The sequence below is a fragment of the Callorhinus ursinus genome, unplaced genomic scaffold (assembly GCF_003265705.2).
Source record: "Callorhinus ursinus isolate GAN/ISIS: 27379988/994484 unplaced genomic scaffold, GSC_fseal_2.0 scaffold73, whole genome shotgun sequence".
NCBI classification, from domain to species: Eukaryota; Metazoa; Chordata; class Mammalia; order Carnivora; family Otariidae; genus Callorhinus; species Callorhinus ursinus.
In genome coordinates, this window is record NW_027397135.1 from 1,855,668 (window position 1) to 1,880,268 (window position 24,601).

Genomic DNA, 24,601 nt, shown 5'->3' on the forward strand with positions numbered 1-24,601 from the left:
GGTTGGCTATTGTGGACATTGCTGCTATAAACATTGGGGTGCATGTGCCCGTTTTGGATCACTACATTTGTATCTTTGGGGTAAATACCCAGTAGTGCAATTGCTGGGTCATAGGGTAGCTCTCATTTCAACATTTTGAGGAATCTCCATGCTGTTTTCCAGAGTGGCTGCACCAGCTTGCATTCCCACCAACATTGTAGGAGGGCTCCCCTTTCTCTGCATCCCCGCCAACATCTTTCGTTTCCTGACTTGTTAATTTTAGCCATTCTGACAGGTTTGAGGTGGTATCTCATTGTGGTTTTGATTTGTATTTCCCTGATGCTGAGTGATGTTGAATACTTTTTCATGTGTCTGTTGGCCATTTGGATGTCTTCTTCGCAGAAATATCTGTTCATTTCTTCTGCCCATTTCTTGATTAGATTATTTGTTCTTTGGGTGTTGAGTTTGGTGAGTTCTTTATAGATTTTGGATATGTCATTTGCAAATATCTTCTCCCATTCTGTTGGTTGTCTTTTGATTTTGTTGTCTATTTCCTTTGCTGTGCAAAAGCTTTTTATCTTGATGAAGTCCCAATAGTTCATTTTTGCCCTTGCTTCCCTTGCCTTTGGTGATGTGTCTAGGAAGAAGTTGCTGCGGCTGAGGTCGAAGAGGTTGCTGCGTGTGTTCTCCTTTAGGATTTTGATGGACTCCTGTCTCACATTTAGGTCTTTCATCCATTTTGAGTCTAATTTTTGTGTGTGGTGTAAGGAAATGGTCCAGTTTCATTCTTCTGTATGTGGCTGTCCAATTTTCCCAACACCATTTGTTGAAGAGACTTTGTCCCATTGGACATTCTTTCCAGCTTTGTTGAAGATTAGTTGACCATAGAGTTGAGCATCCATTTCTGGATTCTCTATTCTGTTCCATTGATCTATGTGTCTGTTTTTGTGGCAGTACCCTACTGTCTTGATAATTACAGCTTTGTAATGGAGCTTGAAGTCTGGAATTGTGATGCCACCAGCTTTGGTTTTCTTTTTCAACATTCCTCTTTCTATTCGGGGTCTTTCATGGTTCCATACAAATTTTAGGATTATTTGTTCCATTTCTTTGAAAAAAGTGGATGGCATTTTGATAGGGATTGCATTAAATGTGTAGATTGCTCTAGGTAGCATAGACATTTTCACAATATTTGTTCTTCCAATCCATGAGCATGGAACGTTTTCCATTTCTTTGTGTCTTCCTCAATTTCTTTCATGAGTATTCTATAGTTTTCTCAGTACAGATCCCTTGCCTGTTTGGTTAGGTTTATTCCTAGGTATCTTATTGTTTTGGGTGCAATTGTAAATGGGATCGACTCCTTAATTTGTCTTTCTTCTGTCTCATTGTTTGTGTATAGAAATGCCACTGATTCCTGTGCACTGATTTTATATTCTGCCACTTTACTGAATTCTGATACGAGTTCTAGCAGTTTTGGGGTGGAGTCTTTTGGGTTTTCCATATAAAGTATCATATCATCTGCAGGAGTGGGAGTTTGACCTCTTTGCCGATTTAGAAGCCTTTTATTTGTTTATTTTTTGTTGTTGTTGTCTGATTGCTGAGACTAGGACTTCTAGTACTATGTTGAATAGCAGTGGTGGTAGTGGACATCCCTGCCATGTCCTGACCTTTAGGGGAAAAGCTCTCAGTTTTTCCCCATTGAGAATGATATTTGCTGTGGGTTTTTCATAGATGGCTTTTATGGTATTGTATTGAGGTATATACCCTCTATCCCTACACTGAAGAGTTTTAATCAAGAAAGGATGCTGTACTTTGTCAAATGCTTTTTCTGCGTCTGTTGAGAGGATCATATGGTTCCTGTTCTTTCTTTTATTAATGTATTGTATCACAGTGATTGATATGTGGATGTTGAACCAACCTTGCAGCCCAGGGATAAATCCCAGTTGGTCATGGTGAATAATCCTTTTAATGTACTGTTGGATCCTATTGGCTAGTATTTTGGTGATAATTTTTGCTTCCATGTTCATCAAGGATATTGGTCTGTAATTCTCCTTTTTGTTGGGGTCTTTGGTTTTCGGGTCAAGGTAATGGTGGCCTCATAAAACGAGTTTGGGAGTTTTCCTTCCATTTCTGTTTTTTGGAACAGTTTCAGAAGAATAGGTATTAATTCTTGAAATGTTTGGTAGAATTCCCCTGGGAAGCCATCTGGCCCTGGGCTCTTGTTTGTTGGGAGATTTTTTGATTACTACTTCAATTTCCTTGCTGATTATGGGTTGCTCAGAATTTCTGGTTCTTCCTGGTTCACTTTTGGTAGGTTATACGTCTCTAAGAATGCATCCATTTCTTCCAGATTGTCTAAATTTTGGCATATAATTGCTCATAATATGTTATTGTAATTGTTTGCATTTCTTTGATGTTGATTGTGATCTCTCCTCTTTCATTCATGATTTTATTTATTTGGGTCTTTGCTCTTTTCTTTTTGATAAATCTGGCCAGGGGTTTACCAATCTTATTAATTCTTTCAAAGAACCAGATCCTAGTTTCATTGATCTGTTCTGCTGTTCTTTTTGTTTCTATTTCATTGATTTCTGCTCTGATCTTTATGATTTCTCTTCTCCTGCTGGGTTTAGGCTTTATTTGCTGTTCTTTCTCCAGCTCCTTTAGGTGTAGGGTTAGTTTGTGTCTATGAGACCTTTCTTGTTTCTTGAGAAAGGCTTGTATTGCTATATACTTTCCACTTAGGACCACCTTTGCTGGTGGATTTTCAAATCTTAAAGATTTTGAATAGTTGCATTTTCATTTTCATTTGTTTCCATGAATTTTTAAGAATTCTTCTTTTAATTTCCTGGTTGACCCATTCATTCTTTAGTAGGATGCTCTTTAGCTTCCATGTATTTGAGTTCTTTCCAACTTTCCTCTTGTGACTGAGTTCTAGTTTCAAAGCACTGTGGTCTGAAAATATGCAGGGAATGATCCAACTACGTTGGTACCGGTTGAGACCTGATTTGTGACCTAGGATGTGATCTATTCTGGAGAATGTTCCATGTGCACTAGGGAAGAATGTGTATTCTGTTGCTTTGGGATGGAATATTCTGAAAATATCTGTGAAGTCCATCTGGTCCAGTGTGTCATTTAAAGCCCTTATTTCCTTGTTGATCTTTCGCTTAGATGATCTGTCTGTTTCAGCGAGGGGGGTGTTAAAGTCCCCTACTATTATTGTATTGTCAATGTGTTTCTTCGCTTTTGTTATTAAGTGGCTTATATTATTGGCTGCTCCCATGTTAGGGGCATAAATATTTACAGTTGTTAGATCTTGTTGTATAGACCCTTGAAGTAAGATATAGAGTCCTTCCTCATCTCTTATTATAGTCTTTGGTTTAAAATCTGTTTGTTTGATATAAGGATTGCCACCCCAGCTTTCTTTTGATGTCCATTAGCATGGTAAATGGTTTCCCATCCCCTCATTTTCAATCTGGGGGTGTCTTTGGGTCTAAAGTGAGTCTCTTGCAGACAGCATATCTCTGGGTCTTGTTTTTTTTTATTCAATCTGATACCCTGTGTCTTTTGATTGTGGCATTTAGCACATTTTTGTTCAGGGTAACTATTGATAGATATGAATTTAGTGCCATTGTATTTCCTATAAGGTTACTGTTACTGCATATTGTCTCTGTTCTTGTCTGGTCTGTGTTACTTTTAGGCTCCCTTTTTGCTTAGAGAACCCCTTTTAATATTTCTTGTAGGGCTGGTTTGGTGCTTGCAAATTCTTTTAGTTTCTGTTTGTCCTGGAAGCTTTTTATCTCTCCTTCTATTTTCAAAGACAGCTTAGCTGGATATAGTATTCTTGGCTGCATATTTTTCTCATTTAGTACCCTGAATATATCATGCCGGTCCTTTCTGTCCTGCCAGGTCTCTGTGGATAGGTCTGCTGGCAGTCTTGTTTCTGCTTTTGTAGGTTACAGACCTCTTGTCCTGAGCTCCTTTTAGGATCTTCTCTTTGTCTCTGAGATTTGCACCTTTTACTATTAGATGTCGGGTGTTGACCTATTTTTATTGCTTTTGAGGGGGGTTTTCTGTGCCTCCTGGATTTTGATGCCTGTTTTCTTCCCCAGATTAGGGAACTTCTCCTCTATAATTTGCTCCAATATACCCTCTGCCCTCCTCTCTCTTTCTTCTTCTGGGATCCCAATTATTCTAATATTGTTTCACTTTATGGTATCACTTATCTCTCAAATTCTCCCCTCACGATCCAGTAGTTGTTTATCTCTCTTTTTCTCAGCTTTTTTATTCTCTATCATTTGGTCTTCTGAATCACTAATTCTCTCTTCTGCCTCATTTATCCTAGCAGTTAGAGCCTCCATTTTTGATTGCACCTCATTAATAGCCTTTTTGATTTCAACTTGGTTAGATTTTATTTCTCCAGCAGGGGATTCTCTAGTATCTTCTGTGCTTTTTTCAAGCCCAGCTAGTATCTTTATAATCGTTATTCTGAACTCTAGTTCCAACATCTTACTAATGTCCATATTGATTAGGTCCCTGGCAGTCGGTACTGCCTCTTCTTCTGTTTTTTGAGGTGAGTTTTTCTGTTTTGTCATTTTTTTGAGAGAATAGATGAATGAGAGAACAAAATGCTAAAAGGGTAACAATGACCCCAGAAAAATATACCCTAAATTAATCAAAAAAGACCTGAAATCAGGGGGAAAAGAAAAAAAAAAGAACACGTTCAAGCTGATGAATAGAACAGAGTCACAAACTAGATTTTGGGTGTATTTTGGTCTGTTAGAAGAAACTGGCTCCGAAAGTTTTAAAGAAAAAAAATATATACAGAAAAATAGGGTAAATACAATGAAGGGATAGAATATGACTGTAAAAATGAAATTTTAAAAAGATTTTAAAAAAGTAATTGATAATGAGTTGGTTGAAGAAAGAAAGAAAAAAGATTAAAAAAAATAAGGGAGAGAATGTGATCAGGCGGGTGAAAAGAACAAAGCCATACACTAGATTTAGGGTATATTTTGGTCTGTTAGAAGACTCTTCATCCCAAAATTTTAAAGAAGGAAAAACTTATATATACACAAAAAATAAGGTTAGTTGTATATATAACAATGAAGGGATAGAACATGAATGTAAAAATGAAAATAAAAAAACATTTTAAAAAAGGAATTGATAACAAGTTGGTTGAAAAAGGAAAGAAAAATTAAAAAAGGAAATAGAAAAAGAAAAAAAAGAAAATTAAAAAAATTAATTTTGAAAGACTAAAGAATCATGGGGAAAAAAGCCATGTATTCTGTCTGCTGTATTCCCCTAGTGCTGGAATTGCGCAGTTCTCATTGATCAGTAAAGTTGGTCTTGGCTGGATGTTCTTCCTGATCTTCTGGGAGAGGGGCCTGTTGCATTGATACACAAATGTATTTGCCTGAGGCAGAATTACGCCGCCCTTGCAGGGGCCAGGCCAAGTAATCTGCTCCAGTTTGCTCTATGTGGCTTTTATTCACTGAAGTCTTTCTGTACAGCTTTAGAGGATGAGAATGAAAATGGCAGCCTCCCAATATCTGGCCCCAGAGCCAAGAACTCGGGGCCCCACTCCTCAGCCCCCAGAGAAAAGCAGTCAATCACTCCCGTCTCCCTGGTCTCTGGCCGCACTCCGTGCTCCCCTTGCCTTTGACCGAGTGTTTCCCTCTCAGGTACACAACCCCGTTTGGAATTTCCAAACCCAGCAGATTCCTGCAGTGCGCTCCCCCCACCACTACTACTGGCGTGGAGGGGGTGTCTCCCTAGATCTGCCAATTGTTGGGCTCCTGCTCGAAGAGCAGTGGCCTGACTGTGCTGGAGATCATAGTTATGGCAACCCCGACCTGAGAGCCCAGTCCTCGGTTCACTCTTTGCAGCCACCTTCCCTGCTCCAATACCTGGGAGCTCTGCCATACTCAGGCACCCCCACCCCAGTCTTTCTGTGACCCCAAGAATCCTGAGACGACACTGTCCCAGCGAGGGTTTCACCCCCTCACCCCCTTTACCACTGGAGTGACCTTCCTTACCAGAGCATACCTCTGTTAAGTTCGATTTTGTGCTCCATTGCTCTATTACTTGCTGATAGCTGGCTGATGGAGGCTCCCTCCTCCCACGGTCAATCTTCCCAAATTTCACCTTAGATTCACTTCTCCGCACATCCTGCCTTACAGAAAGTGGTCACTTTTCTGTTCATATAGTTGCTGCTATTCTTTTCTTTGATCTCCTGTTGAGTTTGTAGGTGTTCAGAATGGTTTGATAACTATCTAGCTGAATTCCTGGGATGAGACGAAATTTAGGTCTCCTACTCTGCCATTTTGGACCTCTGAGGCATACAATAGTTTTAACCAAAAATAAATGTAGTGGAAAGAAGATTGTCTATGAATAAATAATTTTGAAAGTTGCTAATGGATTTATTATATGATTCTCTCTACTTTTATGTGTGAAATTTTCCATAATAATGCATAAAGGAGATACATGTTGTGACATATTTTCTGTCATCAGTAATGATAAATATAACTTAATCTTGAACTTCTTTAATTTGTTAATGCTAAGTGATAATTTTATCTGGGGATTTTGTTTTACATATCTCCATTTTTTCTTTATTCCCAAGCTGCATAAGAAATAATTGACAAAATTGTATGCATTTAAAGTGTGCAACATGTTTCTTTATCTTTTCTATTGTGCATAATGCTACAGTGAAAATAAGAGTCCAGTTACCTTATGGAGATACTGATTTCATTGTCTTTTGATATATATACCCAGAAGTGGGATTGCTGGATCTTACGGTATTTCCATTTTTAGTTTATTTTATTGAGGAATTTTCATAATGTTTTCTGTAATAACTACACCAATTTACATTCCCACCAATAGTGCTCAAGAGTTCCCTTTTTTTGCATGACTTTGTCAATATTTGTTAGCTCTTGTCTTTTTGATAATAGCCATCCTAACAAGAGTGTGGTGCTATCTCACTGTGGGTTTGATTAGCATTTCCCTGATGATTAGTGAAGTTGAGCACCTTTTCATGTACCTATTGGTCTTTTGTTATGTCTTCTTTGGAAAAATGTTTATTCAGGTCCTTTGCCCTTTTTAAGATCAGATTATTTTGATTTTTTTGTGCTATTTGGTTGTATGAGTTCCATATACATTTTGGATATTAACCCCTTATCAGATACGTGGTTTACAAATGCTTTCTCCTATTCTGTAGGTTGCCTTTTCATTTCTGATTGTTCCCTTTGCTTCACAGAAGCCTTTTAGTTTATTATAATTCCATTTGTCAATTTTTGCCTATGCTTTTGGTGTCATATCCAAAAATTATTGCCAAGGTGAGTGTGAAGGGGCTTTCTCTTTATGTTTTCTTCTAGAAATTTTATGGTTTCAGATACTATATTTAAGTCTTTAAACCATTTTGAGTTGATTTTTGTGTATAGTGTAAGATAAGGATCCATTTCATTCTTTTGCATGTGGATATCTGTTTTTCCCAGCACCATTTATTGGACAGACTGTCCATTACCATTGTGTGTTCTTGGTACTCTTGTCAAAAAGATTAGTTGACCATATATGCATGGGTTTATTTTTGGGCTCTGTATTTTGTTCCATTGGTCCATTTATCTGTTTTAATGCCAGTACCACATACTGTTTTGATTACTGTAGCTTTGTAATATATTTTGAAATCAAGAAGTGTGATGTCTCCAGCTTTGTTCTTTTGCTTACAATAGCTTTGGCCATTTGGGGTCTTTTGCGGTTTCATATAAATTTTAGGATTATTTTTCTAATTCCATAAAAAATGATATTGGGATTTTGATAGAAATTGTGTTGAATCTATAGATGGCTTTGGGAAGTGTTGACATTTTAACAATGTTAATTCTTCCAGTCCAAGAGCACGGGGTATCTTTCCATTTAATGTGTCTTCAGTTTCTTCCATCATTGTCTTATAATTTTCAGTGTACAGATCTTTTTGGTTAATATATTACAAATACATTTTTTAAAGATTTTATTTATTCATTTGAGAGAGAGAGCACAAGCAGGGGGAGAGGCAGAGGGAGAGGCAGAGCTGGGATCCTGACATGGGGCTCGATTCCAGGACCTGGAGATCATGACCTGAGCCAAAGGCAGACGCTTAACCATCTGAGCCACCCAAGTCCCCCAATATTTTATTGTTTTTGATACTATTGTAAATGGGATTGCTTTCTTAATTTCTCTTTCATATAATTTGTTGTTAGTTGTATAGAAATGCAGCAGGTTTTAAAAAAAAATATTTAGTTGAGTGAGAGAGAGCAAGAGAGAGCACGAGTGGGGGGAGGACCAGAGGGAAAGAGAAAATCTCAGGCAGACGTCCCACTGAGCACACAGCCCAACATGGGGCTCAGCCACAACCCGGAGATCATGACCTGAGCTGAAACCAAGAGTCAGATACTCAACCAACTGAATCCCTGAGGCACCTCAAATGCAACAGATTTTTGTATCTTGATTTTGTATCCTGAAATTTTACCAAATTTGTTTCACAGTTTTTTTTGATGGAGTCTTAAGGGTTTTCTATATGTAGGATCATGTCATTCATAAACAGTTTTACTTCTTCCTTTCTGATTTGGATGCATTTTATTTCTTTTTCTTGCTTAATTGCTTTGGGTAGGTCTTCCAATACTATGTTGAATAGATTTGGAGAGAGTAAGTACTGTTGTTTTGTTCCTGATTTTAGAGGAAAAGCTTTTAGCTTTTCACCGTTTAGTATGGTATTGGATCTGGGTTTGGTCTTTATTATGTTGTGCTACATTCTGTCTATACTCAATGTGTTGAGAGTTTTTATTATAAATGGATGTTGAATTTTGTCAGATGCTTTATCTGTATCTATTGAGATGATCATATGATTTTTATCTTTCATTTTGTTGATGTGATGTATCACATTGATTGATTTGTGGATGTTGAACCATCCTTGCATTCCTGGAATAAATCCCACTTGATCATGGTGTATTTAAAAATGTTCTTTTGAATTTGTTTTGCTAATTTTTGCTGGGGACTTTTGTATCTTTGGGGTTATTGATGTGTAATTTTCTTTTCTTGTAGTGTTCTTGTTGGTTTTGGTATCAGGATAATGCTGCCTTGTAAAATGAGTTTAGAAGCATTCCCTCCTCTTCTATTTTTTGGAGGGTTGATATTATTTCTTCTTTAAATATTTAGTAGACTTCACCAGTGAAGCCGTTTTGTCTTGGACTTTTATATTTTAGGATGGTTTTGATTACTGATACACTCTCCTTACTAGTAATGGTCTACTCAGATTTTATATTTCTTCATGATTCATTCTTCATAGGTCATATATAGGAATTTATCCATTTTATTATAGGATGTCTGGTTTGTTGTTGTATAATTGTTCATAATAGTCTCTTATGTCCTTTGTATTTTTGTGGCATCAGTTGCAACTTGTCTTTCATTTCTAATTTTTCTTATTTGAGTTCTGTCTCTTTTTTTTAATTATCTAGCTAATGATTGTTTTATTTTTTCATATTTATCTGTTATGATTTTTGTTATTTCCTTGTCTGCAACTTTGGCCTTAGTTTGTTCTCCTTTTTTTTAGTTCCTTGAGGTGTAAAATTAGGTTGAGATCTTTCTGTTTTCTCAATGTAGGTATTTATCACTATAAACTTCCCTCTTAGAACGGCTTTTACTGTATCTTACAAGTTTTGTTAAGTTGTATTTTCATTTTCATTTGTCTCACGAAATTTTTTTGGTTTATCTTTTGATTTCTTCTTTGGCCCATTGGTTTTTTTCAGCAGCAGTTTGTTTAATCTCAATGTATTTGTGAATTTTCCAACTTTCTTTTTATAATTGATTTCTAGCTTAATACCTTTATGATCAGAAAAAGTGTTTAAGAAGGTTTCAGTCTTTTTTAATTAGGACTAGTTTTGCAGCGTAACACATGATCTGTCCTGGATAAGGTTTCATGTGTATGCTTGAGCAAAATGTGTATTTTGCTGCTCTAGAATAGAATGTTCTATAAATGTCTGTTAAATTCATCTGGTTTAACGTGTAGTTTAAGTGCAATGATTTCTTACTGATTTTCTTTCTTTATTCTCTATCCATTGTTGAGAGTGGGGTATTCAACCCTACTGTTATTGTATTGCTGTATATTTCTCCCTTCATGTCTGTTAATATTTGCTTTAAATATTTAGTTGCTTCTATGTTAGGTTCATAAATATTTACAAATGTTATATCCTCTCATTGGATTGACTTTTTAATCATTATGTAATGCCCTTCTTTGTCTCTTATTAGTCTTTGGTTGAAAGTCTATTTTACTTGATATAAGTATAGCCACCCTTGCTTTCTTTTGGTTCCATTTGCATAGAATATTTTTTCTATCCCTTCATTTTCAGTCTGTGTACTTAAAGCTTAAGTAAGTCTCTTGTAGGCAGCATGTAGTTGGGTCTTTTTTTTTATTCTTTTAACCCATTTAGCTATTCTCTGTCTTTTGATTGGAGAATTTAATGCATTTGCTTTAAAGTAATTATTGATAGGTGTGGACCTTATATGTCATTTTGTTAATTGTTTTCTGGTTGTTTTGTAACTGCTGTTTTTTTTTCCTCTTGTTTTCTACTTTTATGATTTGATGATTTTCTGTGGTGGTATGCTTAGATTTCTTTCTCTTTTGTGTATCTGCTATAGGTTTTTGCTTTGTGCTATCATGAGGCTTTTGTAAAACATCTTATAGTTATAAGTCTATTTTACTTTTACTTTAAGATTTATTTATTTATTTGAGAGAGAGAGAGAGCACATAGGGGCAGAGGAAAAGGGAGAGACAGTGCTAAGCAGACTCTCGCTGAGTGTGGAGCCTGATGTGGGGCTTGATCTCATGACTCTGAGGTCACAAGGTGACCTGAAACCAAGAGCTGGATGCTCAACTGACTGTGCCACTCAAGCATCCCTATGACAGTGTATTTTAAGCTGATAACAACCTAACTTGGATGTTTACAAAACTTATGAATCCTTACATTCTCCCCTGACATTTTAAGGTTTTGATGTCACAATTTACATTTTTAAATGTATCCTTAAGAAATTACTGTCGTTATGGGAGTTTTTAATACTTTTATATTTTAACTTTTTTATTACAGTTACATAAGTGACTTACCCACCACCAATGCAACATTAGAGTATTCTGAATCTAGCTATATATTTACCTTTTCCGGTGAGTTTTATACTTTGATATGTTTTACTGTGACTAATTAGCACTCTTGTTTCAGCCTGAAGAATTCCTTCTAACATATCTTGTAAGGCTAGTCTAGTGGTGATGAAGTCCTCCGTTTTGTTTGTCTGGAAAATTCTTTATCTCTTCTTTGATTCTGAAGGATGCTGTTGGAGATAGTGTCCTTCGCTGGCAACATTTTTATTTCAGCACTTTGAATATCTCATTCCACTTCCTTCTGACATGCATGGCTTTTGTAAAATCCACTGATAGACTTAAAACAGTTTTCTTGTATGCAACAAGTTGCTTTTCTCTTGCTGGTTCTCTCTTTATAACTTTTGACAATTTAATTATAATGTGTCTGGGTGTGAATCTCTTCAGATTCATCTTATTTGGTACTTTTTGGGATACGTGGATCTGGGTATTTTGCTTTTTCTTTCAGATAAGGGCAATTTTGAGGCATTTCTTTAAATAAGCTTTTGCCTCTTTCACTCTCTTCTTCTGGGACCTCTTTAATGCATATCTTGGTCTTTTTGATGATGTCACATAAGTCCCTTAAGCTGTCTTCACTCGTTTTCCGGTTTGCTCCTCTGATTTGATGTATTCCACGGCCCGTCTTCTAATTTGCTGTTCTCTTCTTCCAATTGATCTAGTCTGTGGTTGAGTGTCTCCATCGAATTTTTCACTTTAGTTATTTTATTCTTCAACTCTATTATTTCTGTGTTTTTTTAAATTTTTTTATTATGTTATGTTAATCACCATACATTACATCATTAGTTTTGGATGTAGTGTTCCATGATTCATTGTTTGTGTATAACACCCAGTGCTCCATGCAGTATGTGCCCTCTTTAATACCCATCACCAGGCTAACCCATCCCCCCAACCCCCTCCCCTCTAGAACCCTCTGTTTCTCAGAGTCCATAGTCTCTCATGGTTTGTCTCCCCCTCCGATTTACCTCCCTTCATTTTCCCCTTCCTGCTATCTTCTTCTTCTTTTTTTTTAACATATAATGTGTGATTTGTTTCAGAGGTACAGGTCTGTGATTCAACAGTCTTACACAATTCACAGTGCTCACCATAGCACATACCCTCCCCAATGTCTATCACCCAGCCACCCCATCCCTCCAACCCCCACACCAGCAACCATCAGTTTGTTTCCTGAGATTAAGAATTCCTCATATCAGTGAGGTCATATGATACACGTCTTTATCTGATTGACTTATTTTGCTAAGCATATCAAACTCCAGTTCCATCCATGTTGTTGCCAATGGGAAGATCTCATTCCTTTAGATGGCTGCATAATATTCCATTGTATATATATATGCCACATCTTCTTTATCCATTCATCTGTCGATGGACATCTTGGCTCTTTCCACAGTTTGGCTATTGTGGACATTGCTGCTATAGACATCAGGGTGCATGTACCCCTTCGGATCCCTACATTTGTATCTTTGGGTAAATACCCAGTAGTGCAATTGCTGGGTAGTACGGAAGCTCTATTTTCATGTTTTTGAGGGAACTCCCTACTGTTTTCCAGAGTGGCTGCACCAGCTTGCATTCCCACCAACAGTGTAGGAGGGTTCCCCTTTCTCCGCATCCCCGCCAACATCTGTCGTTTCCTGACTTGTTAATTTTAGCCATTCTGACTGGTGTGAGGTGATATCTCATTGAGGTTTTGATTTGGATTTCCCTGATGCCGAGCGATGTTGAGCACTTTTTCATGTGTCTGTTGGCCATTTGGTTGTCTTCTTTGGAAAAAATGTCTGTTCATGTCTTCTGCCCATTTCTTGATTGGATCATTTGTTCTTTGGGTGTTGAGTTTGATAAGTTCTTTATAGATTTTGGATAGTAGCCCTTTATGTGATATGTCATTTGCAAATATATTCTCCCATTCTGTCAGTTGTATTTTGGTTTTGTGGACTGTTTCTTTTGCTGTGCAAAAGCTTTTTATCTTGAAGAAATCCCAGTAGTTCATTTTTGCCCTTGCTTCCCTTGCCTTTGGTGATGTTTCTAGGAAGAACTTAATGCGGCTGAGGTCGAAGAGGTGGCTGCGTGTGTTCTCCTTTAGGATTTTGATTGACTCCTGTCTCACATTTAGGTCTTTCAACCATTTGGAGTCTATTTTTGTGTGTGGTGTAAGGAAATGGTCCAGTTTCATTCTTCGGCATGTGGCTGTCCAATTTTCCCAACACCATTTGTTGAAGAGACTGTCTTTTTTCCATTGGACATTCTTTCCTGCTTTGTCGAACATGAGTTGACCATAGAGTTGAGGGTCCATTTCTGGGCTCTCGATTCTGTTCCATTGATCTATGTGTCTGTTTTTGTGCCAGTACCATACTGTCTTGATGATGACAGCTTTGTAATAGAGCTGGAAGTCTGGAATTGTGATGCCGCCAGCTTTGCTTTTCTTTTTCAACATTCCTCTGGCTATTCGGGGTCTCTTCTGGTTCCATACAAATTTTAGGATTATTTGTTCCATTTCTTTGAAAAAAGTGGATGGTATTTTGATAGGGATTACATTGCATGTGTAGATTGCTCTAGGTGGAATTAACATCTTCACGGTATTTGTTGATAAGTTCCGATCCATGAGCATGGAATGTTTTTCCATTTCTTTGTGTCTTCCTCAATTTCTTTCATGAGTATTTTATAGTTTTATGAGTACAGATCCTTTGCCTCTTTGGTTAGATTTATTCCTAGCTATCTTATGCTTTTGGGTGCAATTGTCAATGGGATCGACTCCTTAATTTCTCTTTCTTCTGTCTTGCTGCTGGTATATAGGAACGCCACTGATTTCTGTGCATTGATTTTTATATCCTGCCACTTTACTGAATTCCTGTATGAGTTCTAGCAGTTTTGGGGTGAAGTCTTTTGGGTTTTCCACATAAAGTTTCATATCATCTACGAAGAGTGAGAGTTTGATTTCTTCTTTGCCAATTCGGATGCCTTTTATTTGTTTTTGTTGTCCGATTGCTGTGGCTAGGACTTCTAATACTATGTTGAATAGCAGTGGTGATAGTGGACATCCCTGCCGCGTTCCTGACCTTAGGAGGAAAGCTCTCAGGTTTTCCCCATTGAGAATGATATTTGCTGTGGGTTTTTTATAGATGGCTTATGATATTGAGGTATGTACCCTCTATCCCTATACTCTGAAGAGTTTTGATTAAGAAAGGATGCTGTACTTTGTCAAATGCTTTTTCTGCATCTATTGAGAGGATCATATGATTCTTGTTCTTTCTTTTGTTTATGTATTGTATTACGTTGATTGATTTGTGAATGTTGAACCAACCTTGCAGCCCAGGGATAAAGCTCACCTGGTCGTCGTGAATAATCCTATTAATGTACTGTTGGATCCTATTGGCTAGTATTTTGGTGAGAATTTTTGTATCCATGTTCATCAAAGATATTGGTTTCTAATTCTCCTTTTTGATGGGGTCTTTGTGTGGTTTGGGGATCTAGGTAATGGTGGCCTCATAAAACGAGTTTGGGCGTTTTCCTTCCATTTCTGTTTTTTGGAACAGTTTCAGGAGAATAGGTATTAATTCTTCTTGAAATGTCTGTTAGAATTCCCCTGGGAAGCCATCTGGCCCTGGGCTGTTGTTTGTTGGGAGATTTTTGTTGCCTGCTTCAATTTCCTTAGTGGTTATAGGTCTGTTCAGGTTTTCTATTTCTTCCTTGTTCAGTTTTGGTAGTTTATACATCTCTAGGAATGCATCCATTTCTTCCAGATTATCTAATTTGCTGGCATATAGTTGCTCATTATATTATCTTGTAATTGTTTATATTTCTTTTGTGTTCATTGTGGTTTCTTTGGTGATATTATTTATTTGGGTCCTTTCTCTTTTCTTTTTGATAAGCCTGGCCAGGGGCTTATAAATCTTGTAATTCTTTCAAAGAACCAGATCCTAGTTTTGTTGATCTGTTCTATTGATCTTTTGGTTTCTATTTCATTGATTTCCGCTCTGATCTCTATTATTTCTCTTCTCCTGCTGGGTTTAGGCTTTATTTGCTGTTCTTTTTCCAGCTCCTTTAGTTGTAGGGTTAGGTTGTGTATTTGAGACCTTTCTTGTTTCTTGAGAAAGGCTTGTATTGCTATATACTTTCCTCTTAGGACTGCCTTTGCTGTATCCCAAAGATTTTGAACAGTTGTGTTTTCATTTTCATTGGTTTCCATGAATTTTTTAAATTCTTCTTTAATTTCCTGGTTGACCCATTCATTCTTTAGTAGGATGCTCTTTAGCCTCCATGCACTTGAGTTCTTTCCGACTTTCCTCTTGTGATTGAGTTCTAGTTTCAAAGCATTGTGGTTTGAAAATATGCAGGGAATGATCCCAATATGTTGGTACCTGTTGTACCTGATTTGTGACCTAGGCTGTGATCTATTCTGGCGAATGTTCCATGGGTACTAGAGAAGAATGTGTATTCTGTTGCTTTGGGATGGAATGTTCTGAATATGTCTGTGAAGTCCATTTGGTCCAGTGTGTCATTTAAAGTCTTTATTTCCTTGTTAATCTTTTGCTTAGATGATCTGTCTGTTTCAGTGAGGGGAGTGTTAAAGTCCCCCACTCTTACTGTATTGTTGTCGATGTGTTTATTTGCTTTTGTTATTTAGTGGCTTACATAATTGGCTGCTTCCATGTTAGGGGCATAGATATTTACAATTGTTAGATCTTCTTGTTGGTTAGACCCTTTAAGTAGGATATAGTGTCCTTCTTCATCTCTCATTATAGTCTTTGGGTTAAAATCTAATTTGTCTGATATAAGAATTGCCACCCCAGCTTTCTTTGGGTGTCCATTAGCATTGTAAATGATTTTCCACACCTCACTTTCAATCTGGGGATGTCTTTGCGTCTAAAGTGAGTCTCTTGCAGACAGCATATCGATGGGTCTTGTTTTTTTATCCAGTCTGATAGGCTTTGTGTTTTGATTGGGGCATTTAGCCCATTTACGTTCAGGGTAACTATTGAAAGATACGAATTTAGTGCCATTGTATTTCCTGTAAGGTTACTGTTATTGTATATTGTCTGTGTTCCTTTCCGGTCTTTGTTACTTTTAGGCTCTTTCTTTGCTTAGTGGACCCCTTTCACTATTTCTTGTATGGCTGGTTTTCTGTTTGCAAATTCCTTTAGTGTTTGTTTTTCCTTGAAGCTTTTTATCTCTCGTTCTATTTTCAATGACAGCCTAGCTGGATATAGTATTCTTAGCTACATATTTTTCTCGTTTAGTGCTCTGAAAGTATCATGCCCATCCTTTCTGTCCTGCCAGGTCTCTGTGGATAGGTCTGTTGCCAATCTAATGTTTCTACCATTGTAGGTTACATATCTCTTCTCCCAAGCAGCTTTCAGGATTTTCTCTTTGTCTCTGAGACTCGTAAGTTTTACTATTAGATGTCGGGTGTTGACCTATTTTTATTGATTTTGAGAGGGTTTCTCTGTGCCTCCTGGATTTTGATGACTGTATCCTTCCCCAAATTAGGGAAGTTCTCTGTTATAATTTGCTCCAATATAACTTCAGCCCCCCTCTCTCTTTCTTCTTCTAGGATCCCAATTATTCTAATATTGTTTTGTCTTATGGTATCACTTATCTCTCGAATTCCGCCCTTGTGATCCAGTAGTTGTTTATCTTTTTCTCAGCTTCGTTATTTTCCATCATTTGGTCTTCTATATCACTAATTCTCTCTTCTGCCTCATTTATCCTGGCAGTTAGAGCCTCCATTTTTGATTGCACCTCAGTAATAGCCTTTTTGATTTCGACTTGGTTAGATTTTATTTTTTTTATTTCTCTAGAATGGGTGTCTCTAATATCTTCTATTGCTATTTTCATGCCCAGGTAGTATCCTTAAAATCATCATCTGAGTTCTAGTTCTGACATCTTACTACTGTCCATATTGGTTAGGTACCTGGCAGTCAGTACTGCTTCCTCTTCTTTTTGTTGAGGTGATTTTTTCAGTCTTGTCATTTTGTCCAGAGGAAAATAGATGAATGAGAGAACAAAATGCTAACAGGGTAACAATGAGCCCAGAAAAATATATCCTAAACACATCAGAAGAGACCTGAGACTGGGGGAAAAGAAAGGGAAAGAAAGAAAAAAGAAGAAATAGATAAAAACAAACAAAAAACATAATATGATCAAATATGATCAGACTGGTTCATAGATCAGTGCCACACACTAGATTTTGGGGGTATTTTGTTTGTTAGAAGAAAGTGCCTCCCAAAATTTTAAGGAAGGGAATTCTTGTATATGTACAAAATAAGGGTAAATACGATGAAGGGATGGAGTATGACTGTGAAGATGAAAATTATAAAAGATTTTATAATAGGAACTGATAAGAAGTTGGTTGAGAAAAGAAAGAAGAGAATTTAAAAAAGAAAAAAAAAGGGAGAGAATATGATCAGGCAGGAGACTAGAACAAAGCCATACACTAAAGATTTAGGGTATATTTTGATTTGTTAGAAGAAACTGTATCCCAAAATCTTAAAGAGAGAACAACTTATATATATATATATACCAAAAATAAAGTTAACTACTATGAAGGGATAGAATATGACTCTAAAAATGAAAAATAAAAAAGATTGTTTAAAAAAGGGATTGATAAGATACTGATTGAAAAAGGGAAAAAGAAAAATTGAAAAAAAAATGGAGAGTTAAGAAAAAATAACTTTGAAAGAGTAAGGAATAATGGGGAAAAGGCCAGGAATTCTATGTGCAGTATTCCCCTAGCTCTGGAGTTCTGTCATTCTCACTGATCGGTAAACTTGGTCTTGGCTGGATGTTCTTGCTGATCTTCCAGGGGAGGGGCCTGTTGCCTTGGTTCCCAAATGTCTTTCCCGGAGATGGAATTGCCCCGCCCTTGCCGGTCTGATCTAAGTAACCAGCTCGGCTTTACTCTTGGTAGTTTTTGTTCCCTGCAAGCTTTCTGTACAGCTTTGGAGGACAAGAGTGAAAATGGCGGCCTCCCATTCTCTGCCCTGGAGGAGCCGAGAGCTCGGGACCCCACTCCCCAGTTCACCCCCAGAGAAAAGCAGTCAGTCACTCCCGTCTCCCGGTCTCCGGCCACACTCCGTGCTCACCCGGCCTGTGACTGAGCGTTTCTTTTTTTATTGTTATGTTAATCACCATACATTACATCATTAGTTTTTGATGTAGTGTTCCATGATTCATTGTTTGTTCATAACACCCAGTGCTCCATGCAGAACGTGCCCTCTTTAATACCCATTACCAGGCTAACCCATCCCCCCACCCCCTCCCCTCTGGAACCCTCAGTTTGTTTTTCAGAGTCCATCGTCTCTCATGGTTCGTCTCCCCCTCCGATTTCCCCCTCTTCATTCTTCCCCTCCTGCTATCTTTTTTTTTTTTAACATATATTGTATTATTTGTTTCAGAGGTACAGATCTGTGATTCAACAGTCTTGCACAATTCACAGCCCTCACCATAGCACATACCCTCCCCAATGTCTATCACCCAGCTACCCCATCCCTCCCACCCCACCCCCCACTCCAGCAACCCTCAGTTTGTTTCCTGGGATTAAGAATTCCTCATATCAGTGAGTGACCGAGCGTTTCTATCTCTGGCAGCCAACTTGGTGTGGAGTCTCCAAACCCAGCAGATCCCTGCGGTGCACTCCTGCACCACTCTTCCCGGGGGAGGAAGGGGAATCTCCCCGGACCTGCTGTTTCTTGGGTCCCTGCTGGAGGAGCAGTGTTCTGACTGTGCCGGGGATCACGATCTATGGCCCCCTCAAGTTGAGAGCCCGTGCTTCGGCTCTGTCTGTGCAGCCGGCTTCCCCGCTCCGATACCTGGGAGCTATTATGCACTCAGGCACCCCTGGTTTTCCTGTGACCCCGAGTGTCCTGAGACCACACTGTTGCAGCGAGGGTCCCACCCCTCGCTTAGGCACTGGAGCGACGTCCCTCAGCGGAGCCGACTTCTAAAAGTTCCGATTTTGTGCTCCACTGCTCTATCACTTGCCAGAAGCGGCGGACGGAGGCCCCCTCCCCCGCCCTTTATCCTCCGGAATATCGCCTTGGATTCACTTCTCTGCACGTCCTACCTTCCATTAAGTGGTCGCTTTTCTGTTTAGAGAGTTGTTGCTATTCTTTTCTTTGATCTCCTGTTGAGTTCGTAGGTGTTCAGAATGGTTTGATCCCTATCTAGCTGAATTCCTGGGACGAGACGAAATTTAGGTGTCTTACTCCTCTGCCATCTTCCTCCTCCGCTCCTAGAAATCTTCTGTGGTGCCTTTAGTATTTTCTCTCTCTTTGTTGAAATTGTCACTTTGGTCATGCGTTGCTCGTATGATCTTGGTGAATATCTTTGTAATTGTTATTTTGAACTCTCTATCAGATAAATAACTTATTTCCATTTTCATGAGATCAGTTTCTGGAGATTTACCTTTTTCTTTTGTTTGGAACATATTCCTGCCTTTTCATTTTCTTTGATTCTCTGTGTTGGTTTCTGTCTATTAGCTAAAAAGCCACCTCTCTCAAGCCTTGAGACTGGTCCTGTTTAGGAGATGAATCTCATCAATCAGTCTGGCCTGAGCTCCAGGTTCCCTCAAATCTTTATGATTTTCTTTGTATGGTTGAGGGTGTGGCAAGATCCATCAATGGCCCCATGGGAATGATAGCAGTTAGCACCTAGATGCATGTTGATTAGAAGGTGGACCTTCTAATATAAGGGAACAGCTGGGAAAAGTATGGAGTCAAACTCCTTCTGGGGAAAAAGGGAGAGACAGGTGTTTCTGCCTTCTCCTTCTGCTTGGATGTATAGCCATGGAGTTTTCTCCTGAGCCTGTTTAAAAACTGCTTCTTTGTTTGGTATAGCCCTGTGGGACTTGTGAATGCAAAACCCATTGGCTGTCAGAGTCAAGTGATCTGGGGGCCCATCCTTTGGGCACTAGGTACAAAAGCTAGTGTGCCAGACATGTATAGAAGATCTTTCCAGAGAGGCACTGCTGACCTCGTATTGTTGGAGTGTGACCCACCAGCTCTTTTGGGTTCCAAGTGAGATTGCAGTTAGCACCTAGATATATGTTAATTCCAGTGCTGGCTTCGGCAGCACATATACCAAAATTAGAGTCCAAATCCTTAGGTAGCAGCTTGTAAAGTATGCAGGAAGACCCTTTTCAGGGAAAGGCTAGGAGATGGATGGTTTTGCCTGATCCCTCTGTGCTGATCCCTGGGAAGATAGCTGTGGTTAGTGCTCCTGTGCCTGTCAGCAACTTCTTTTTCTGTTTGTTGTAGTCTGATGGGACTTGTGAATGTAAGGTCTGTTGGGTCTCAGAGCTAGGTGCTTTGGGGGACTGCCGCCCAGGTGGGAGCCTTAAAAGTTGGGACTCCAGATGTGTGGTCCAAACCCTTCACTCCTTGGGGAGAAGCTGGGAGTTGGGCATTCCCTCCTGATTATATGGTGTTGTGCCTGGACAACACCCATTTAGATGTGGGTATTTTCTCTATCACCAATGTGCAGGAGTCAAACAACTAGTTCTGAATTTCTCTAAGAGGGAATTTCTCCATGTGGTGCTGTACATTTGTTGCATCTCTGGGAGGAGGAAAATTCAGGAACCCTCTGTATTGCCATTTTGGTAAAAAAACAAAAGAAAACAAAAACTTCCTTAGTTTCTTTATTAATTTAGTTGTTATAGATTATTCGTTTATTTTTTTTAAGATTTCATTTATTTATTTGACGGAGAGAGACACAGTGAGAGAGGGAACACGAACAGGGGAAGTGGGAGACGGAGAAGGAGGCTTCCCACAGAGCAGGGACTCTGACGCGGGGTTCAATCCCAGGACCCGGCATCATGACCTGAGCCAAAGACAGACGCTTAATGACAGAGCCACCCAGGTGCCCCTATATTTTTATTATTATTATTTTTTAATTATTTTATGTGACAAGTATTCATTCATTCATTCAATGAATGTTATTGAATACTTTTCTAGATGCTGTAACTACAGCATTGACTCAAATAGAAAGACGTTCTGGAGCACACATTTTGGTAGCAGAGGAGACAGAAATCAGTAAACACATAGCTATATTATATATTTTGTGATAAGTGCTACGAAGACAAATGTAGTCAGGGAAGGGGGATTAAGAGTGAAAAGCAAGAGTGCTCTTTATTTATTTATTTTTTAAAGATTTTATTTATTTGACAGAGAGAGACACAGCGAGAGAGGGAACATAAGCAGGGGGGGAGTGGGAGAGGGAGAAGCAGGCCTCCCGCTGAGCAGGGAGCCTGACGTGGGACTCGATCCCAGGACCCTGGGATCATGACCTGAGCCAAGGCAGACGCTTAACAACTGAGCCACCCAGGCGCCTGAGGGTGCTCTTTTATAAAAGGTCTCTGGGGAAGGTCTTTCTGGTAAGGAGATGTTTGAGTGCAGATTTGGAAGATGTGACAGAGCGTGAGGTGTGTGGATATATGGAATGAAATGGAGGGAGAGCATTCTAGGTGGCTGGAGAAGCAAGCGAAGGCCCCGAGAAACCCCTTTTTGGTTTTTCTAAAATGAGGTATGCAGGAAATTTCAGCTAATAGCTGATGGCTGTAGAAGGCTTTTCATGTGTCCTCTCTCTGGTTGGTAACATAAGATATAGAGACAGATTCATGTAGCACCTGAAATAAGCTTTATCATTCAACAATAAGTGCCAAGACTGAGGAGAGCAGGAGAAACTATTGTGTTCTCTTGATTTTTGCTGATGGCAAAAAAAAAAAAAAAAAAGGAAAAGAAAAGAAAAAAGTAATACCTTCACCTTCTTTTTGTAATCTTAAAAAGCACTGTTACGTCATGTAATCATATTTATGTTCAAAAATTTTATTTGGGGTGCCTGGGTGGCTGAGTTGGTTAAGTGTCTGCCTCCAGTTCGGGTCATGATCCCAGGGTCCTGGAATCGAGTCCCACATTGGGCTCCCTGCTCAGTGGGGAGTCTGCTTCTGCTCTCCCCTTGCTCCTCCCCTCCTGCTCATGCTCTCTCTCTCAAATAAATAAATAAATAAAATCCTTAAAAAATTTTTTTAGTCATCATTTTTATTTATATATATGTATATCTATCTATCTATCTATCTATCTGAGGAAATATGTAAACAGAATCCAGAGAGACACTATTTCATTTTACTTTGTATATGTTTTGTATAGAACAAGAGTAACATATATGAGTGGAGCTGGGAGGTAACATTAAATGAGTGAATCAGGCTCAGGCATAAAGCAGTAAGAGTCGTGGAGGAATGGCAAATTGGAGAATTTATTTACCTGTATAAAGGGAAGAGCTGTTACTTTGACTGATTGTTGCGTGTGCCTGGTTTTGAACTTATGTTCTGATTTTTCAAGAAAAGTCAGAAATTTGCATTTTATGTGCTATCTCCTGCTTTTTAAAAATGTTGGAAACTAAATAAAAACATTTGAGGACATTCTTCAGGCCAGACAGACTATTCATGTAGGTGGGAACTGTCCCTCACGTTACCAGTTTGCTGTCTTCCGGTGTACAAGATCATAAATAATTTTTATTTCTTCCTTTTCAGGGGATACTATCAATCTCATAGTAATAAATTGCTGCAAGATTTCTGACTACAAAGGATTTTAACATGTCATTGTACTCTTGCTCTCCCTGCATCATGCTGACTATGACTATTCTTACCATTTTAGGGTATGGTCAGACAGGTCCACTGTCTCAGCGAGCTGGTTATGATGCTGTTGCCTCTGCTGTTTCTGGTCTGATGCATATCACAGGGCCTGAGGTAGGTATCATTCTTTAGAATATTCATAAATTTCCCCCCTGTTTATTCCAAAGGGATTTCTCTATTAACTAACCTATAAGCTTAAGTTTGAGTTAATTTTAAGAAGAAACTAGGGAAAGTGAATTCTTATTGAAAATGGAAGTGTTTATTACAAATGTACTGGAGGTTATATGTCAATATGGCCCCATAGAAAATAACAGTTTCTATTTTAGCAAGAAGCAACAGATCAATTGACGAACACTTGATCTGTTTTTGTATTTTAATTTTGCATTTGTATTATAATTATTCAAGCTTGGTATAGGCACCTGGGTATGACTTCTGAATATTCCTTCTGTGAAGCAGAATGGCTGACTAGACCAGACTGTAGATGCCCATTTCTATCAGAGTACCTTCATGTGGCGTGTATACACAGTGGAGGGTCTCTTTTTCCCTCTGCAGTATTAATAACTAGTAATGTATTTTATTTTATTTTATTTTATTTATTTTTTATGTATTTATGTTTTATTTATTTTTTATTATTATGTTATGTTATTAACCATTAATTACATCATTAGCTTTTGATGTAGTGTTCCATGATTCATTGTTTGCGTATAACACCCAGTGCTCCACGCAGACCGTGCCCTCTTTAAGACCCATCACCAGGCTAATCCATCCTCCCACCCCTCTCCCCTCTAGAACCCTCAGTTTGTATTCCAGAGTACATCGACTCTCATGGTTCATCTCCCCCTCCGATTTCCGCCCTTCATTCTTCCCCTCCTATCTTTCTTTTTTTTTTTAACATACAATGTATAATTTTTTTCAGAGGTACAGATCTGTGATTCAACAGTCTTGCACAATTCACAGCGCTCATCATAGCACACACCCTCCCCAATGTCTATCACACAGCCACCCCATCCCTCCCACCCCACCCCCACTCCAGCAACCCTCAGTTTGTTTCCTGAGATTAAGAATTTCTCATATCAGTGAGGTCATATGATACCTGTCTTTCTCTGATTGACTTATTTCGCTCAGCATAACACCCTCCACTTCCATCCACGTCATTGCAAATGGCAAGATCTCATTCCTTTTGATGGCTGCATAATATTCCATTGTGTATATATACCACATCTTCTTTATCCATTCATCTGTCGATGGACATCTTGGCTCTTTCCACAGTTTGGCTATTGTGGACATTCCTGCTATAAACATTGGGGTGCACGGACCCCTTCGGGTCCCTACATTTGTATCTTTGTGGTAAATACCCAGTAGTGCAATTGCTGGATCGAACGGTAGCTCTAATTTCAACTGTTTGAGGAACCTCCATACTGTTTTCCAGAGGGGTTGCACCAGCTTGCATTCCCACCAACAGTGTAGGAGGGTTCCCCTTTCTCCGCATCCCCACCAACATCTGTCGTTTCCTGACTTGTTAATTTTAGCCATTCTGACTGGTGTGAGGTGGTATCTCATTGAGGTTTTTATTTGGATTTCCCTGATGCCGAGCGATGTTGAGCACTTTTTCATGTGTCTGTTGGCCATTTGGATGTCTTCTTTGGAAAAATGTCTGTTCATGGCTTCTGCCCATTTCTTGATTGGATCATTTGTTCTTTGGGTGTTGAGTTTAAGAAGTTCTTTATAGATTTTGGATACTAGCCCTTTATCTGATATGTCATTTGCAGATATCTTATCCCATTCTGTTGGTTGTTTTTTGGTTTTGTTGGCTGTTTCTTTTGCTGTGCAAAAGC

The 24,601-nt window shown here is 38.7% G+C and overlaps 1 protein-coding gene across 3 annotated transcripts in view; it reads left to right on the forward strand.

The window, feature by feature from the left end:
* The window catches only part of SUGCT (succinyl-CoA:glutarate-CoA transferase), an 814,926-nt gene that overhangs the window by 91,671 nt on the left and 698,654 nt on the right, over positions 1-24,601 (forward strand). For all 3 annotated transcript variants that reach the window (XM_025853115.2, XM_073886887.1, XM_073886888.1), the window contains exon 7: positions 22,789-22,880. In XM_025853115.2, coding sequence (XP_025708900.1) covers positions 22,789-22,880 — 92 coding nt within the window. The remainder of the gene's footprint in view (positions 1-22,788; positions 22,881-24,601) is intronic.